The 19456-nt window shown below is 36.4% G+C and overlaps 1 protein-coding gene across 1 annotated transcript in view; it reads left to right on the forward strand.

Annotated features, from left to right (window-relative positions):
* The first annotated feature begins 204 nt into the window (after positions 1-204).
* Positions 205-19456, forward strand: part of LOC122797198 (KAT8 regulatory NSL complex subunit 1-like) — a 1944458-nt gene continuing 1925206 nt past the window's right edge. The window contains exon 1 of the mRNA XM_044066025.1: positions 205-2081. Within this exon, the coding sequence (XP_043921960.1) occupies positions 1114-2081 (968 nt within the window). The 5' untranslated portion in view covers positions 205-1113. The remainder of the gene's footprint in view (positions 2082-19456) is intronic.

Genomic DNA, 19456 nt, shown 5'->3' on the forward strand with positions numbered 1-19456 from the left:
ATGAGGTACACTTGTGAGGTATGAATTGGAAACTCGATGCAAAAAATCAGTCTACAATTTCGTAAACCAGTTTAGTCTTGTACAATAAATGAACTAGGAACTAACGAATAAACTTAGCGCGAGCGCTTTTCACATCTGAGGTTTTTGCGACGTTCACACAAGTAATATATTCTACTTTCTCCGCCAGTCCTCCTAATCACGTGACCATTTTGACAGCGATGTACATCAGCGAAGATGTACAGTGAACTATAGACTGCCTGCTGTAAAAGGTTTCAGATCAGTGGGCAGTAAAGAAAACATCGTCTCAGAAACTTTCAGGCTGCTGAGGTGGTTATGAACTTGGCGCTGATTTCGACGGCATGTTCATTTAAAAAGGAGCAGTTGCCATCCATGAGATACCTAACACCAAATCTGTAACCGTGGTCAGTAAGCAGGACCGGTTGTGTGGCGTGTGCGTTAGTATCTGGTAAACCGGAATAGTAAGCAAAGGCAAGCCGTTCTCTTTTTTTCATTCAGTAAACAACACGCCTGGCCTGGTCCTAACAAGCCCTATACATTTCAGTCACTTCTCTTGTAGCCTGCTGTGTTTGTTCAAACAGCATGTGTAATGAAAGAATTGTATACCAAGACTACGATTCAGAATTCACCATTACTACTAATTCCAGAAGTTAACCCTGTGACATTTTACAGTAGTTATCTGCAGAGATCACACCAAACACACATTCTGTTTATGCCTGTTAATTGGAGCCCCTTTAATACTGTTAAAAGTAGCTGTAACGTTACCACATTTCTGAGCACCTGTGGAAGTCGCATTCCCTATGTTTTCCTGCATGTATAGAAAGACTACAGCTGCATCCTTGGGTTCTTCACATGGTACCAGACAAGAAAGAGAAAAATAACTTAACATTTTTAAAACACATTGGTGAGACAGTGCGGCCCTGGGATTGCTGCTCATGTCTCATTTTGTTAGGAAACGTTCTCTTCTTTTAACAAATGTTCATGAGTCCTTGATGCTTTAGACACCGAGCTTTTGTTCTTCGTAATGTTTTTTTTGTGGCTCTGTGACTCTGAAGTAATCTGTCCAGTCAGAAATTTATTTGTGCCTTGTTGCATATGCATATGGCTGAAATGCCCCCATCACGGACTGAAGCAGCCCACCGCTGTCTTAAACTGGCAGTTTCATCCTCACTTGCTCCAAGTAACGTAAATGAAGATGAAACCCTACTGCTTTCTCTGAACCCACATCTGAAAGATGACCATGTGCAGAATGTCAAAGGGAAGGATTCCTGTTGCAACAGCTACCAGTGTGGTGTGCTGCTTTCTCTGCCACAGGCATGGTTTAATAGGGAACAGTTGAAAATACAGAGACTTGTTTCTAGACTGAAAAAGACAAACTCTGCAAGTGTCAGCAAGCTACCCAATGGTTTGATGGATGTATGTGTAAATGAGAATAGTAGGGCTTTGTTTTCTCCTTCTGGGCTGATGACAGCAATATCTGCAGACACAGCATGCACCAAAGGTGAGTGTAGTAGTGTTAGTAAATTGCCTACAAATCAGAACAAGTTTTCATGTACTGCATCCTTTACACTAAGTAAGATGCCTCTGTTGTGCAGCCAGCCACAGGCTGATATCACTGGTAGAGCTGCAGTGCTTTTGAATCAGCATGCCGAGCTTGAGAGTCGTGTTCAGAGGTTATGCCAACGGTTGCAGACTGTACAAACGAAGCAAGTAGACTGCCATGTCCAGCAACAGCTGAGGGGCTTTTTGGGACACAGCTTAGAAAGAACTCAACAACTTCACTTTCCACATTCAAGAACTCTGTGTTACTCAAAAGTTGCAAGTATGCCACTTTCATCCAGTTCTGGTGCTGCTTTGACGTCATTTCTTTCTGAGCCTGAGGTTTCATCTGATATCAGCAGACTGGTTCAAAGCACCACAGTAGCCCTTCAGGGTTTAGAAAGAACACTGGATTCAGACTGCACAGAGAGCAGCTCTGGTGGGGAAACTGAATCGGAGGAGGAGCTATACAACAGGAATAACTTGCCTCTCAACGACAGATTACGCCAGCAGTACAAACTTTTGTAAGTACTATTCTATTTTATTTTTTTATAAACTATATAAGAATTAAGGTGTGACTAACTTCCTGGAAGTTACTTTAACTGCACTTCAGTTCATTAAAGTCTAGTACAATGTGTGCCATTTATATTTTTCTGAATAGGTTAAATTATTGTTGGTAACATTTTAGCAAACATTTGACTTCTGAATGTGTCATACTTAAATATGTAAGTAAATACATAATTAGTCAAATGTTTGGTATGAATATTACATTGCTATTTATTTTTATGAAATAGTTCATATGTTTATTTTTTTTTTTCAAAAAAAATTTTTATTGGTATTTTTATTTTAATACAATAAAAACCGAACCAATTAAATTATAACAAGAAAAATAACAAGATAAATAAAATACACAGTATACTAATAGAAATCACAAATTTTCAACAATCTTCCCCACAAGCTGTCGTAACAAAGAAAAATATAATATAGCAGGAATTAAATAGTACTAGATATTTGAATTAAATTACAAACCACTGAATTAACTCAACTAGAAATAAGGAGAAGTGTATTGACTTTGGAGCAAATTTTTAGAAACAGGGCCCTCTTCTTAGGACTCTTATTAATGAATTTGTGAGCAGCCATGTAAGTAAATACCAATGTTTTAAAGTTATTCCAACAAAGCTTAGTACGGTCCAACCAATTTCTAGAGATGTACAATTTCATGAGAGAGCATATAAAAACCAAAACATGGGTATCAAATAAAGAAAGAGTACACATAGGTATGTGAAGGATGGCTAACTCCCAACAAAGGGTCGATTTGTGGTATCCCATTTTTTGAAGACGGACCTTTAACGAAGTCCATAGTTTGTGAGTATGGTAACAAGACCAAAAAATATGAAATAGATCAGCATAGGGTGCTGAGCAGCAAGGGCAAGAAGAAGATTTATTGGGGTCAATTTTTGCTTATCTAGCTGGAGTAAAATATGTATTATTGTTAATCATTAATTGTGTGTAAAAAAGATTCTTAAAGGGGGAAAAATTGACAGTGTTCTTTATGGACAAAAGTTTCTGATTATGTGAAAGAAGAGGATGATAATTATTCCAATAGTTTGAAAAAAGACATGGACTATTATTTATCATAGACGATATAAGTTTATATGAATTAGAAATCATATTCTTGGGTAGAGTAAGATTATGCAAAACAGATTCTAATAAGGGTATATTTTGTCCATTATCCAAAAGATATATAAATCTAAGTTTAATAATATCTCTCAATTGTCTAATTAACGATATATAAGTTTTATTTATCTTCAAAATCACACATAGGTTAGATAATGATTCCTTATTATGTTTGAGTATATCCCAGACCACCAAGTTTTTAATTTCCGGGAATTTAGAAAGATTAACAGGAAGATTATTAATTGTAATATTAGGATTTAGATGTAAGGGTTGAAGTAAGGGAAAGGTTTTATCTAAATTTATAAGTTTCATTAAATTTTGAAAAATAATAATCTTATGTTTTAAATTATTTGAAAGTTTGAGATTTTTTAAGGAATCATTTAAGAGAAAAGGGAGGGTTTCCGGATTTAAATTCAGGCTTGTAACATGCTGAAACCATATTTTAGACCAGAGAGGATAAGAATTGTAGTCTCCTAATTTAAATTTAGAAATACATAATAACCTACTTGCCGCAATAATGAAGTAAGATAACTGAAAATTTGGAAGTCCCACTCCTCCCCCCGATTTAGGAATAATTAGTTTATCATATGCAATTCTCACAGATTTTGGATACCAGATAAATTTAGCTAAATCCCTACATATTTTAGACAAAAAAGATTTAGGTATTACCTGATCTACAGCATTGAATTGAAAGAGAATTTTAGGCAGAATATTCATTTTAATTATAGCAGCTTTAGACAAAAACGATAAATTCAGTTTCTGCCATCTAAGAATATCCAGAGTTATTTTGGACCAGGATTTAAGAAGATTATTTTGAAATGTAGATGAAAGATTATGACTAAAGAAAATCCCTAAATATTTGATATCAAAAGTAATTTTAAAAGAAGACAAAGGAAAATACTTTGAATTGTGTCCCTGAGGATTTATAGGAAAAATGTGAGATTTCTGAAAATTAACTTGATAATCTGAAACTTTAGAAAAGACCTCAATGGAAGATACAATCTTATGAAGATCAGTGTTAGGAAGTTGAAAATAAATGATTAAATCATCAGCAAAAGCTGACAAAGAAACATTAGTCTTTATTACTCTAGGAATCATATGGAATGTATTTGATTTTATATAAAGAAATAAGGGTTCAATGAATATATTAAAAGAAAAGGAGATAGCGGACAACCCTGTCTAGTACCATTAGTTATTGAATTGGTTTTGATAAAATTTTGTTTATCCATAGGCAAGTCGAGGAGTTATTATATAAAACTTTAATCATGTCTATGAAAGAAGAGGGAATGTTGAAATATGATAAGGAAAGAAAAAGAAACATCCAGTTAACCCTATCAAAAGCCTTCAATCGCATCTATTATCAAGGCATAAATTGGATTTTTGTCTTTCTTCAGTATATGCATTAATGAATCTAGAGTTAAGGTATTATCCCAAGTATGTTTACCTGACATAAAGCCTGATTGTTCCATGGATATTATAGAAGGAAGAATTTTTCTAAGTCTATTAGCTAAAAGAGAGGCTAAAATCTTTATGTCAATGTTAATTAAAGGAATGGCACAATAATTGTGCGGGGCTGATTTGTCCTTTTGATTTTTAAGATTAAAATTGTTCTCAAAGTATTCCAATATAAGTCTGAGATACCATGTTTTATTACATAATTATATACTTTTAATAATATAGAAGAAACCAATAATTTATAAGTTTTAAAGAATTGCTGTAAACCCATCAGGGCCAGGTGATTTTCCAACCTTGAGATTCGAGATAACGTCTTGAATTTCTTGTAGACTTTTAGGGGCTGAGAGCAATTCTCCTTGATTTTTACTTATGGAGGAATTTAATAGAGTTAAAAACTCAATCATATTTGTATCGTAGAACTATTTGTATTTCCGTTAGAATATATGTCAGAAAAAGGTTAGAAAAAGTTGTATTATTTCTTGATCAGAGTTATAAATCTTATTATCAAAGTGCAACCGAGATATCTTAGGAGGTTCTTGATTGTTTCTAATTAATTTTGCAAGAAATTTAGATGGAGTTTGTGCCCATTCAGAGTAGGTAGCAATCATCCTTTGTTTAAAAATGGTTAGGTTCTGTTTATGTAATTGAAGTAATTGGGATTGTAAGTCATTTATTAAATCATCTCTCTTGGGATCTACAATTATTTTTTGTTGTTTTTCTAGTACAAGTAGTTTATTCGTAAGTTCAGTTTCTTTATCCTTATATTTCCTTTTAAGAAAAGAGGCTTTATTAATTAAAATACCTCTCATATCGCTTTACAAGCTGCCCATTGTATATCCAAAGGTATATCAGAACTATCCAGACTAAGGGTAAGATTAGATAGTATTTCAGTAATTTCCTGGATAATGTCTTTATTACGGAGTAAATTATTATTAAGTGTCCAATTATTATGTTTAGAGGGACATTTTTTTATGAATAGGATTAATGTTTATCGAAATCTTAGAGTGATCAGATACGGATCTCGGATCCAAGAATAGAGCAATATCAAAGTGAGTGAAAAATTCGAGATTAAGAAGAAGTCTAATCTTGACCAAGATTTGGAGCATTTTGAATAATAAGTGTATAGCTCCTCTTTCGTTATTTGGTCTTTTAAAGAAACAGGGTCAGTAAGACTAAGGTCAAACATCAAATCTTCCAAGGCAGATGAGGATTGAGTGTTGTACCAATAATAGGAAGTTTTATTAGAACGATCAACAATAGGGTCAATCACAGCATTCCAATCACCCCCAACTATAATATAATGATCTTTAAAGGTTGCCAAAATATTATGAATTTCTGTAATAAAGATATATTGCTGGGAACATGGGCCATATAAATTAAAAAATATAATAGGTTTATTAATATTAGGAAATTGAGATGTGAAAAAACACCATCTGCCATTTACATCAGATCTTATATTAAGTATGGTACCCTGAAAATATTTTTTGATAATTATCGCTACACCTCTAGCATTAGAACTAATACCTGAAGAAATAATAAGCTTCACCCATTTCTTCTCTCTCACTCCTGCCCAATCGCTATCATACAGGTGTGTTTCTTGAAGGAAACATATATTCGCATATGATTTGAGAATCAGGTGACAAATAAGCGCCCTTTTAGATCTATTTTGCAACCCTCTAACATTCCACGAATCTATATATAAAGTCATAATACAATAAACTTAGTTGGGACTAGTATATAATTATTGTAAAAGAAAGGAAAAACCTAAGAGACTAAATACGGAGACTGTGTAAAAACCAAAAGCGCTCACATTTATTCGTAAATATATAACTGACTTTTATTTTTAATCTTCTCCTATATTTTCCATACTGTCGTTTATCTATAATCATAAAATGACGATAATAAGCATAGAAAAAGGACAAGGAAAGAAACAAAATACGACAGCAATAAGAATCCTTCCATTCCACCCCAGTGCCTACCCACCCCTCAATGTTAATGGAAGGAGATACTATATCGTACGACTGTAAAGCTAATAAAATGTTAGCATAATATTTCTTGTTATAACAAAGGATTAAATAAAAATTAAGTAACAAACTAAAACTCCAACAATATGTACATATATACAGCACACTATGTTTCCAAGACTCAGCTATGTTAGAACCCATATATACCACCCCCCACGAGATCATATCCCGAATAATGAGAATAGCCATAAATAAAAGAGAAAAAAAAATTAACTTATCTAACTAGAATCTATATATAACCTAAATGGTTCATGTAAACCCGACCAATACATCATGCAATAAGGCATACATTAACAAGTAATACATTAAATATATATTAAACTATATCGCTGTTTCTTAAATGTCTCTAGAATGAAGTCCAGAACAATAAACATTCACTGTAGGACACCTCTTGAAGTGGAGCACATCAGCATCTCAGCAACAGTATCACAAGCAAAGGTTCCGCTTCTTACAGTTAGATGAGAGCCATAATACTCACAGAGAACCACAAAGAGGAAATATATCAGGAGAATATTCTTCCGAACAAATCAAGACGCCTGTACAGTCTCAAATTCCGGAACATCTTGACGCTTACTGGCATCTGCAGAGTCATACATTCTTCTATCTCCTACCCGATTTTCCCGCTTAATAGTTCAGATACGGTCTTTAACCAAGAACTCACGCCATAACAGAAACAATGTTAAGCCAACAGCAAGGCTTACTTACTTTGTTAGCATATTTGACAGAAATAAGCCTCGACAGTCACACAAAAAAAAAATAGTCTTTGAACAACCACACATGCTGAACAAAATATTACTCGCATAAAAACATTTGCACAATTCAGCACTTGTAGGAGAACAGCATTTCTTCACAACGATAGTGTAAAGCATACTGAAAGATAACCAAAAACCTTTTCATACCACTGGGTAAGAGTTAAAGGCTTTAATAAAAGCTTCTTTAGCTTCCGACGGAACACTTGCTGAGTACTTAACCTCTTTATATGTAAATAAAAGAACACTCGGGTATCTCATCTGAAACCTTATATTTCTTTTAATTAAATCAGCACAGAAGGGAGCTAGCCTCTGCCTACTCAATTTTATTTGATGTGGCAAATCTTGAGTAAAAGTAATTTTATGACTGTTCCATAACAATGTTTTTTGCTTCTTTGCTGACTGTAAAATGTTTTGCACATCCTGAAAGTTCAACAATTTTGTATAAATGATGCGAGGGATTTGTGAATCCTGTCTGCGTCTAATTGCTCTATGCGCCCTTTCAATTATTATTTTATCAGCAGTAATACTCGGACCCAAAAGTGCACTGAAAATCTGTCCACAGATTGAAATAAGGTTTTGGTTATCATATGTTTCAGGTAGCCCCCTAATAATGATATTATTACGACGGCTTCTCGCTTCCAGATCTGTTAGTTTAGTTTGTAATTCCTCAATAAGCACAGAATTGTTTTTTGTAATATCAGACACTTGACTAATTTTAAAGTCATTATTTTGTGTTTTTTGCTCTAATGTGTCCATTCTCTGTACTAACTGGTTAATAGATTTAGTAAGACCAGACATTTGGTCAGAAATAAGCTGGACAGCATCCTGAATTGGTTGAAGCGCAACTTTCAAATCTTCGATATGAAGATTTGGTTCAGTTTTTGTTTTGGCATTTGTTTTATTACCTGAGGAACTACTATCCAGAGCAGTTTTTGAAGTTCTCTGCCTTTTACATGTGTTATCTTTCTCAGGAGAAAGGATTGAGGAGATTTTTGCCTTAGAATTCTGGGCATCCATATTCTCCGCACTTTCTGACATGACTGAATTCCGATGAACAATACAGAAATAAGGAGCGCCAAATACCAGAAGCGCGAATCCTGTCAGGCACAAAGTTTCTCACACAGGCCTCCTGAAAACTCGTACTCCTTTTCCCAGAAACAGGATAAACAGGAAAAAAAATACAGTTTTTGCCATAAAACAGACCACCAATTAACTTCGGATAAGTTATATTAGTCTCTTGTATCATGGAGTAATAATTACATCCGTTTAGAAACACTTAAGGCTATAAAAAATAAAAATTAACGGTAGGAGCTCGTGGGAAGGGTGCTAACTAGCCGACCACCATCTTGGAATTCTCCTAGTTCATATGTTTATTGCCTTGGCAAGTTCTGATTTTTTATTAATTATATTCATGGTAGATTCAGTAGGTTTCTGAAATTATAATATAATTTCAAAAAGCACAGCTTCAATGGAATTGTAATATGTAGGCGGAAGTTGGTGGACAAGGGAACCTTGGGAGATGGAACTAAGTTTCAGAAAGTCATTTTAAGTTCCACGAGCATGAAGTGTCTTAGGCTGAGTATAGTTGAATGATCCATTTTAAAAGTATATTGTTCTGTCTGTGTGATAGCCCTAAATTCTGTTTTTATAGGCAGTATAGTGACCAGTTCAGCAATTAAGTTAGGTTTCTTCTCTCATCTTTGGAGTGTGGGGCTCACTTCTGACCCCGTGTCAGTCTTTATGGAATTTGCATCTTCTTCCCATATCTAAGTACTGTGGCTTCTTCTCTCCTCTCCTCCCAAAGACATATTGGTTGATTCGCTTCTCTAAGATGTCCCCCCTATATATTGTCTTTACTCTTGTCCTTATGGTCTGGGTAACTGTTTTTCCATTGCCCAGCATAGACTGCTCTTGCTCCATTTTTATCAATATAAGTTCGGCTGTTAACAACAGACTTGGATAGATGTACTGCCATGTCTCTCAGAGAAACTACCATTACATAGCCCTTAAATCTAGCAACTGTCCCAAACTTGAAAATAAATTAGTCCTAACAACCCTAAAGATTGTTGATACAGTCCTACGCTAACCTGATATATGCCCCCCTCAACTCCAGTCCCTGTTTAAAAAATATACTGCTACTATCAATGTCTCAGGTCCTCAGAAAGTTTCTTAACAAGTATTTTCCTGCCACAGTTCACTGCAAAGTATGCAGAACAACCCTAGTTAAATGCATCAGTCTCAGTTGGACATATAACTGTACACATTTATCATTCCTTTACTCTTATTAGAACAATTGCCTCCCATCCTTTACTCATTACTATGTGTTTGTGCTCATGTGCATGTACATAAAAAAAAAATATGCCCTCCACTTTATTCACAGAGGTGAATAATTTCTTTCAGTGTTTTCTTAACACACCCAGTATAACAAATGTGTGTTTACACATATGTAAATGTTTATCATTGTTTATGTTTGGTTTAAATGTCTGTTTTTTCCATTAATCTTACTACCTTTGTGAATTTCTACTAATTTGCAGTTGCTGTGAATGCATTGAAGGTATTATTTTCATGAATCTTGCAACCTGTGTGAATTTCTACTAATCTGTTTGCTGTGAATGCCTTGAATGTATCGTTTTCATAAATCTTACAACCTGTGTAAATTTTGACTAATCTGTGTGTGTATTTTATGAAATATATTGCATTTTACCTGGACTGTTCCTGTAAATCATTAATTTTGATCAGTACACTACTCTGGTAAACAGATTTAAATAAGTAAATAGCTACAACACTGTCTGCTGTATATTTTGTTATACCTACTGGTATGTTTTTATATATGCGAATACTGGACTGGATTCATAAACTTTGTGAGGAATTGCCTAATTCTAGGATATGACTAGATACACATCCCAGAGCTCTGTACAGATTATCAAATGCCCACATACACAATGTAACTTGCTCTATGTGTGACTCTGGAACAAGCCGGATAATAGTGGGTATGTAAATGAGGGTCTGTTGGCCATATCTGCTACATATGAAAATACAAAGAGATGAGTTATGAGCCTCAACAACAAGCATACTTAATGAAAGAGCAGCTGTGGACTTTCTGCATGTATGTAGTACAGAAGTGTCATGATCTGCTTATAAAGTTGATGTGCTACTCTACTGTAGTTGAGCATCAGCAAGCAAGTATATGAAACACCTGGATATCCGTAAGAAAAAGAATGGTACAACAGTGCATATAGAAGTAGAGTTCTGCATTGTGCATAACTCTTTTAACAACCACTGTCACCACTACCTGTAGCTCAGGGCCATGTGACACATCCCACCAATGTGTATTATCTTAGGGGCAGATCCCAGTATTATAATATATATAAATGTTGTCTATTCCACAGTAATAAACATGTAGGCATAAATATCCAAGAACTGCAGTGGCCTTGAAAGCTGACTAGTATACGCCCATTTCTCCATAGCCTTGTACAATATAATTTAGACCTTTTGTGCCATTCTTAATTACAGGCTCAAAGTGACAGGTTTTTATGCATCGGTTTTAGTATTGAGTCTAGATGATGGCCACTGTTGATGTAACACTTTGACTCTATGTGCAAAAATGGGAAAAGAGGGTTGTGGATGGATGGATGTAGGCAGGAGAACAGTAGCACAAGTGTCTTTTATGAACTGCATTACTTTAAAGAATGCATATAGGACACTGTGCAGCTGTCATGTGTGGGGTTGCACACTGTTTCTGAATCTTGTGACCAATATTTATATAGCTATAGTTACTTATTGTAAATAAAGTACTGAAAAAATGGTAATTCTCCTAGAGTTTTCTCTCTAAGTCATCACTGAAAATGGGGCCTACCCAGTCAGACTTTTCCACTCAGAAAGCAAATAAGTAAATCGAATGTTATTTATTTTTAAAAACAAATTTGGTATCTTTGTTTTTGTATAGATAATGACTACCATGTATGAGGGCAGTGTGACAGTGGTGAGTTCTGCTGTAGGAGTGACAAATGCATTTAAGGTGGAGGTGGGATTACATCAAGGCTCAGCTGTGAGTCCTTTCTTATTTGCAATGGTGATGGACAGGTTGACAGACAAGATCAGACAGGAGTCCCCATTGACTATGATGTTTGCCGATGACTTTGTGATCTGTAGTGAGAGTAAGAAACAGGTTGAGGAGACCCTGGAGAGGTGGAGATATGCTCTAGTAAAGAGAGGAATGAAGGTCAGCAGGACTAAAAATATACGTGTGTGAATAAGAGGGAGGATAGAGAAAGAGTGAGGATGCAAAGAGTAGAGTTGGCGAAGGTGGATTAATTTAAATATTTAGGATCAGCAGTTCAGAGTAATGGTGAGTGTGGAAGGGAGGTGAAGAAGAGGGTACAGGCAGGGTGGTGTGGGTGTAGAAGAGTGTCAGGAGTTATTTGTGACACACGGGTACCAGTAAGAGTAAAAAGGAAGGCCTACAAGAGGGTAGTGAGACCAGCTATGTTATATGGGCTGGAGACGGTGGCATTGACAATGTCCTTATATGTGGAACTTTTCTCCCTGGGATTCCACTGAAAATGGACACTTCTGGCCCAGCTGGACCATCCCGGTAAACACATGCAAATAAATAAATGGTACTTGCGTATTATCGCAACCAGATGTTTGCGATAATATGGCTTGCTTCCCGGTGTGTGACTGTAACCAGAAATGTATGCAGAATCACGCAGGGAATGTTATCTGTAAAAAAAAAAAAAAAAAAAACACTCTGTTGAGGTAGGAGTAGTGTAGTACTACAAAAATGACTGCTTGTTTGAACCTATGCCGTTTCCCGACATCATGTCAGTCTTAGTGCTTTTCCAAGTCCTGTTATGTGTGCACGCAACAGAGCAGAGCCGAGTCTGCAGCATATATTCCCTTCCCCAGAACTAGCAGCCCAAAAGGGGTAAAAAGCAACTGACAGTTCACACACCATTCAAAAAGGGGGAGAAAGGTAACACCTACAGACGTGATTCAGTTATTATTGAACACACACATCACAGAAAGCAGGGAGTGTGAAATTTTCATGTGAAATGCAGAAGCGCGAAAGACTGTTTCAGGAAAAGTACAATCTTACAACCTGCACGTTTGCTACAGGGGACAAAAACATAGAGATAGCCAGTCAAAATCTTTCAGATGACGAAAATAAAATCTGAGTACTGGCGATGAACAGAAGGATGGTATATTCCCGATTAACTTAGCCTATATTACGCTTGTAATCAGGAAGGCAGGATCTACCATGCGCTGCATGCAGCAGTATGTAGTTCACTGGCAAAGTGAGACATGCCAGTCAGGACTCCAAAATTTGGCAGTTAGTCCTCTCCCTGCCTCTAAACCATGTGTGCCACAATTTAACTTACTTACTTACGCTCCCTTTTCCAGCTTAATAGACCTGCTGTCTCAGACATGGGACTAAATTCGCAACCGCGAAAATCTGGTTGTGATAATACGTAAGTACCAAATAAATAAGTAAATAATTGAAAGTTTTGATATGCCTCCAATAACTATTTCAGATCATGTGTCAATAATAACTAAAATGAAAATGCAGGGTAATGAAATAAAAATGAGACACTAGTGCGTTCTCATCTATCTGTTGAAAAGAGAGGAATTTAAGGAATGGGTAGTGGAAATTGTTTGAGAGTTATTACAGAAGATAGAAATTTATTTTGAAAATGTATGTAGGGAGTAGGATAAAATTAAAGTGGAGTTTAAAATTAAGCTGTAAATAAAAGAAAGAGAGATATGATTAACAAGGATCATTTAGAAGGACTGACAAATGCTAAAGTATTGCAGAATAGGGGGAATCTCATAGAACAAGAAGAGGAGCAATTGCAGAAGGCTAATAAGGATTACCTCGATAGTATGCATACGTTTAGAAAGACTGCTGTTAAGCAACTATTTTTTAATAATAACGCCAGAGCACAAAAACTTTTAGTGCAACGAGTCGGGAACAGAAAGTAGAAAGGGCTGTCACTAAGCTTAGGGAGCCTATAGCAAGGAAGATAAGAGATCCTGTAGCGGTACTAGAAATATTTTGGAAATTTTATGAAATTCTGTATAAAGCAGTGAAATATGGAAATCAAGGAAAAAGGTACAAATGGAAACTTTATGGAAGAATTAAATATGCCAAGGTTAGAGGTAGATGAGGCACAATTACTAACAGTAAGAATAGGAGGAGATGAGATAAAAATGGTGATATATAATCAATCCACAGGAAAGTCCCCAGAAATACATGGCATTCCTGTGGAAGATTGGAAGCTAGGAGGCAAAAAACTGATACAGATGTGTAAGGTTTTGTTTAACAGTATTTTAAGAAGAGGAAGAAGCACTGACATCCTGAAAGAAAGCTCTGGTGGCTATAATTCCTAAAGGGGGTAAAGACCCATTAGATCCAGCTTCATACAGGCTCATTTCAATCCTAAACCATGATTATAAAATGTTTATGTCTATAATAGCTAAAAGAATGGTAAAGGTGATGCCAAAATTGATAGATATGGATCAGTGTGGTTTTGTGGAGGGAAGGCAAACATATGGCAACATTAACAAAACACTGATGATCTAAAGGGAAGCTGAATATAAGAAAATACCACTGTTGTTGGTGGATCTTGATGTAGCCACCAGAATTACTGCTAACAGGGAAAAAGTTATTACAAGCTCTTGGATGAAAAGGGACATTTCTATACACGTGTGTGTGTGTGTGTGTGTGTGTGTGTGTGTGTGTGTGTGTGTATATATATATATATATATATATATATATATATATATATATTATTTATACATGTATATTTATACATATATAGGATCTGAGATATTTGGAAACCTCAGGTTGGCTGGAGCTCTCCTTGTTGAGTATGGTGCTAACAGCATACACCAAATAAAATCTCCAAACTAAATAACAATGTTAGATCAAAATATGTTGCCTAAATGGGTTGTAAGGGATAGCAAGTTTTCTCCTATATAATGGATTTCTTGTAGTTCTGTGCTTCAGCCCCAGGAGATGCTGTTTATTTTGCTTAGATTGATAGCTTTGGCACTTTCTGTTGTATTTATACTGGTCAGCAAAACTGTTGTAACATTTCTAAATTTCTGTACAAGTTTACTTTACTCACAGCTTTTTGAGCTTGTGTAAATAGTTCTCTGCTTTTGATGAATGTTCTTTTTGTACTATTGCAAATGTTTATCTTTATTTTACTGGTACTACACTTTTTTAATTGGAAAAGGAAAGCTTTAAGTTTCTTTTTTCCTGTTCTGGTACTGCTGTTACCAAAAGTTTTTACTTGTTTTTTAATAGAATATCTTTGCAAACAAATAAAATATCTTTACCGAAACAAGCTAAGCCTAATTGTACCTTCAATTTCAGACCTACAGCCATCATACCAACTTCAGGAAAAATCTTGGAGAAAATCATTTACATCCAACTACCTAAATAAATGAATAAATACAGATTGCTTGCTGCTTCGGTGGCATACAGGAATAAAGCCCTAATTGTGACCCAGGCCACCTGAGTTTGATTACTGGCTTGGGTGTTAGATAGCGTTGGCAGGGAGGATAGGGTGGGCTGTTCTTATCCTGGAAGGAAGGGTGCATCCTGGCTTCTTCCTAGTGGAATTATAGTGGAGGTTGGAACTCAGAGAGTGATAGAGGACAGCCTGGTGGGTGGGATAGATTGCCCAGAGCACACCCCTTAGATCTAGAGGGGGGATTCCCGCTGCAGTTTCCTAATGCCCAGCTAGCCATATTTTGAAGCTAGGCACATAGCAAGGGACTACTGGCCATGCAAAAAAATAAATAAATACCACACAGATGATAACAGTACTCTTGACACTCAGCTCGCTCCTCCACTGAGAGAAGTACAAATGCTGAAGTTCAGCCCTAATACAAAAGGATGGATGGGCTTTATTGGGTTGTGAGGAAATAACTGATGGTAAAAAGAGGTACCAAGCAAAAATAAATAAATAAATACATGCTGCTTTATTCAAACAAAATAGTTTCTGGGCTGGTTGCTGTAAAATGACAGACTTTAGATTCTGGCAGATGAAATCCTAATCATTATAGATAAAAGGAACATTACAGTGGAAATTTTTGTAGGACTACGGATTTTGATTAAGTTTTTCACTGTATCCTACAAAATTATTTCTTAGGTATAGGGATTAGTCCCACCACTTACAAATGGTTCACAGAACTTTATAACAGAACCATATTGGGTTAAACTAGACCATTTTATCAGATGCTGTTTTGGAAAATATGAGCTTCACTTTTCAGTCACAGTGCAAATGCTAGTGGAATCAAGCCCAGTGCAAGCAAGGTTAGAGCAACAGCAGAGCTAAACAGTCCAACTTGTGTGACCAAGCTATGCCAAGCCTGATCTATGATAAATTTCTTGGGCAAGATCGTATTAGATCTGTCTACAGTACTGTGTAGATAACAGATATGTTAAATAAAGACCTATCCTGGTCAGGTCATGTGAAGATGTTCAAGCCCAAGTCTTCATCAACGAGAAAGAAATGCTAATAATTGCTAGCATATCATGATGTCAGCAAGCCATTAACAATGAGTGTTGATTCTAGCTGTTAAAGCCTAGGTGCTTCATGAATAAATAAAGGTTATGACCTGTAGTTTATTGCTCAAGGATGGTAACCAATGTTGAACACAGACACTCACAGAGTGTCAAAAGTTCTTCAGAGATCTACTGGTAGGTTTAATGCTAGTTGGCAGCAAACAAGATCTGGGGAAGGTAGAGGTGCATTGTGGGATAGGGTTTCGGCCTCAAGCTGTTAGAGACCTCGAGCTTTGCAATTTGGCCGACTTAGAGCCGAGGATCGGCTCCGAACCCATCAGTAAGAATGAAGGTGAGAATAACAACTCACATGGAACGTTATGTTAAATACATAACTTCTTTTTATGTAAGTAAACTCACCATAACAGCAAGTGTTTGAATGATCAGTGCTGCAGTAGCCTAAGCTATATGGGTTATATCCTTTAAGGATATAACAACCAGCTAGCTTACAAAGCTTTTGGGCATCTTCCATGCACTCAGACCATTAGTCAGCATGAGCTGAGCTGACAAAAAAGACAGGTTTGGGTGCCGAGCCCTTCAGAACTTAAATGACAATAGAGAGATGGAGGCTAAGCCCTGGAAGGACAATACTAAGAACAACAAAAATAAAAGTCCACACCCTGGCAAAAAAAAAAACATAACAAGAAACAAAGGTGGGGGGAGCCATTCTGTATCACAACTAAAAAAAATTACTTCCTTGGATACACCAAAATTTTCACTAAGTATTTCTGACAGAGTAGTCTACAAAAACATTTTTAAACTCTGCCAACTCATTACACTCTCCAAAAATATGTTCCCAATTACTTCTTTCTTCCCCATCACACCTCCAACATTTGCAATCTACCTGAGGAAATACTCTGTGGAGTCTGCTTGGGGTATAAAAATACCTATGCAAAGACTTCTAAGCAAAAATTCTTCTAGGCTTTGCTGCATATTTGGGATCTATTGTTTATAGGTTCATAGGTTGGTACTAGGCTATCGGCCCTAGGGCCTATACAAGCCCAGCCATAACAATTCCCTGGCTATTTCTTCCCAGAATATTTACTTCCCTGGTCCCCCGTCTAGCAGGGTGACTGACATGATCCCCTGGATGAATTTCCTATCTCCCATCCAATCGTCAAGGTTCCATTTGAAGAGGGCCAAAGAGGTGCTCAGCTTAACATGTATGGGCAGTCTATTTATTTATTTATTATTTATTTATTTGCATTTGTTAACCGGGTTGGTCCAGCTGGGTAAGAATTATCCTTTTTCAGTGGAGGCCTGAGGGGAAAAGCCTCTAACAGACATACAAATACATACGAATAGAGACAAATTAACAATATTACAGAGGAAAACAATATTATGGGTACAATGGATAAGAAAAGCAAACAATGAAAGTTTGAGAATATGAGTAAGGTAGGCCAGAGGCATGCATGCAAAAGATTTATGAAAAGGTGTTCTGAGCAAGATCTCTGAATTAAGTTAAAGTAGGCAAAGAAATGATGATTTAGGTGTGGAGTTAGTAGTGTGGGAGTTTTAGGTGGGAGCATGTGAAGGACATTCCCATTTGGAGGAGAGATGGGAGAGAAGCATGGATTTAAAATTGTTGTGGTTAGGTATATTACGTAGTATATTCCAGAGTATGGGGAGTTTCTCAGTCAGGAACCTATCCCTCCGGTATGTTTTGTTCATTGTGATGACCGGGTTTGGATCCCTGGAGCATGTGGCTCTAAGGGATTGGGATTTCTTTAAGTGTAGCATGTCTTATAGCTCTGGGTTTGAATGGCCTTGTATGTTAAGCAGAGATCACCTCTGAGTAGGCGATATATGACAGAGCATAGCTGGAGTTTTTTTAGACAGTCAGCATAGGGCATTTGCTTTAGGCTTGTGATTCTTTTAGTGAGCTATTTCTGTGGCCTTTCCAGTTGTTGAAGATGTCTTGTGAGGTACATACCAAACGGGGCGTTGTACTCTATAATGGGTCTAATGAAGGATGAGTACAGTGAGATAATGACTACCTTTTTACTGGATGAAAAGCCCTTAGTGATGAGGTGTGCCACATAGAAGGATTTCCTGACTGTTGTGGCGATGTGGTTATCGAAGGTGAGACCACTGTCCACCTGTGTCTCCAAGTCCCTTTTCACACTTTTGGTGTTTGGTGTACTGCCACTTATGTGGTAATTCATGGTACATGGTTTTTCCCATGGAACATCTGATTAATTCCTGTAGTCATCATGCAATATTGTATATGCCATACTAATTATCCCTTTTTTAATAGCAGCTTCTAGTCTAGATTCAACTGAAAACTCTACCAGTCCTGGTCTTTCACTTAGGATCCCCCTATTCCTTTCTTTTGAGCTATACTTTGACATCAATCCTTTATAGGGAAGGTAGTTTCTAACCTATAATGCAAATGTATTTTTGGCTGCTTCTCATTCTGGTTACCTTTTCCTTTCTAATTATTTGATACCTTGGTTCTTTTGCCAGTTTTGCTCAGTAAATTCTAACCCCCTCTTGCCTGTTCTCTGTACCCCTAATTGCAGTCATCCCCATCGGAAGAATCTCCTTTCTCCATTCCCATGATGGCTTAGTTCTCAGAATACATCCTGCTACTTTATGAATATATGCTGTATGGCTATTGTTATTCTCCTTAAGGATATGCATCCAAAATCTCAGTCACTCCTTATTTCTGGAGCCCCACCCCTTCATCATCATCCCTTTCCACTTTGAATTATAGCTTTCTGCTTGTGCTATGAATAGGAGCTGTAACTGTAGCTCTGAAGTATTCCTTCAACTCAAGTAATCCCAAACCACCTTGATGTGAAATTGTTCGATCTCTCCGTTTGTTCTTACAAACGGGTTCGGAGCCGATCCTCGGCTCCGAGTTGGCCGCATCACAAGCTCTGCATCTAAGAGAAGCTCGAGGCACAGTCTACATACCATGATCCTCCGCTGCTATCCCTCAGATCTAGTTTGCCGCTGCAGAAAATCGCGTCGAGGAGAGCTTGGACCAGTAAAAACTTTGTATTTTTTTCAGTATTTTGAGATTTAGAGCTGTTTAAATTATTTTTTCTAGTGAATAATTAATAAGTGTGTGTGTGTGCTTTTTCTTCATAGGGGTTTCCCTTATATATATATATATATATATATATATATATATATATATATATATATATTCATAGTTGTAGTGTTTTGGTCTTTTTGGCTTAGGCCTATTTAGTCCTGTCAGGGCTCTGACAGCATTGATATTTCCATTTATACTCTTAGTCAGAATTTTTTCTAACGTTTAGTATTTAGTCTTGTGTGCAGTGCTTATATATATATATATATATATATATATATATATATATATATATACATACATATTTTTACTTATATATCGTAGTTTTATATATCTATGTACTAGTCGCTTATAGATAAGGTTGCTTAATATT

Source organism: Protopterus annectens, chromosome 3.part0 (assembly GCF_019279795.1).
Source record: "Protopterus annectens isolate FY-2018-M chromosome 3.part0, PAN1.0, whole genome shotgun sequence".
In the NCBI taxonomy this organism is placed as follows: Eukaryota; Metazoa; Chordata; order Ceratodontiformes; family Protopteridae; genus Protopterus; species Protopterus annectens.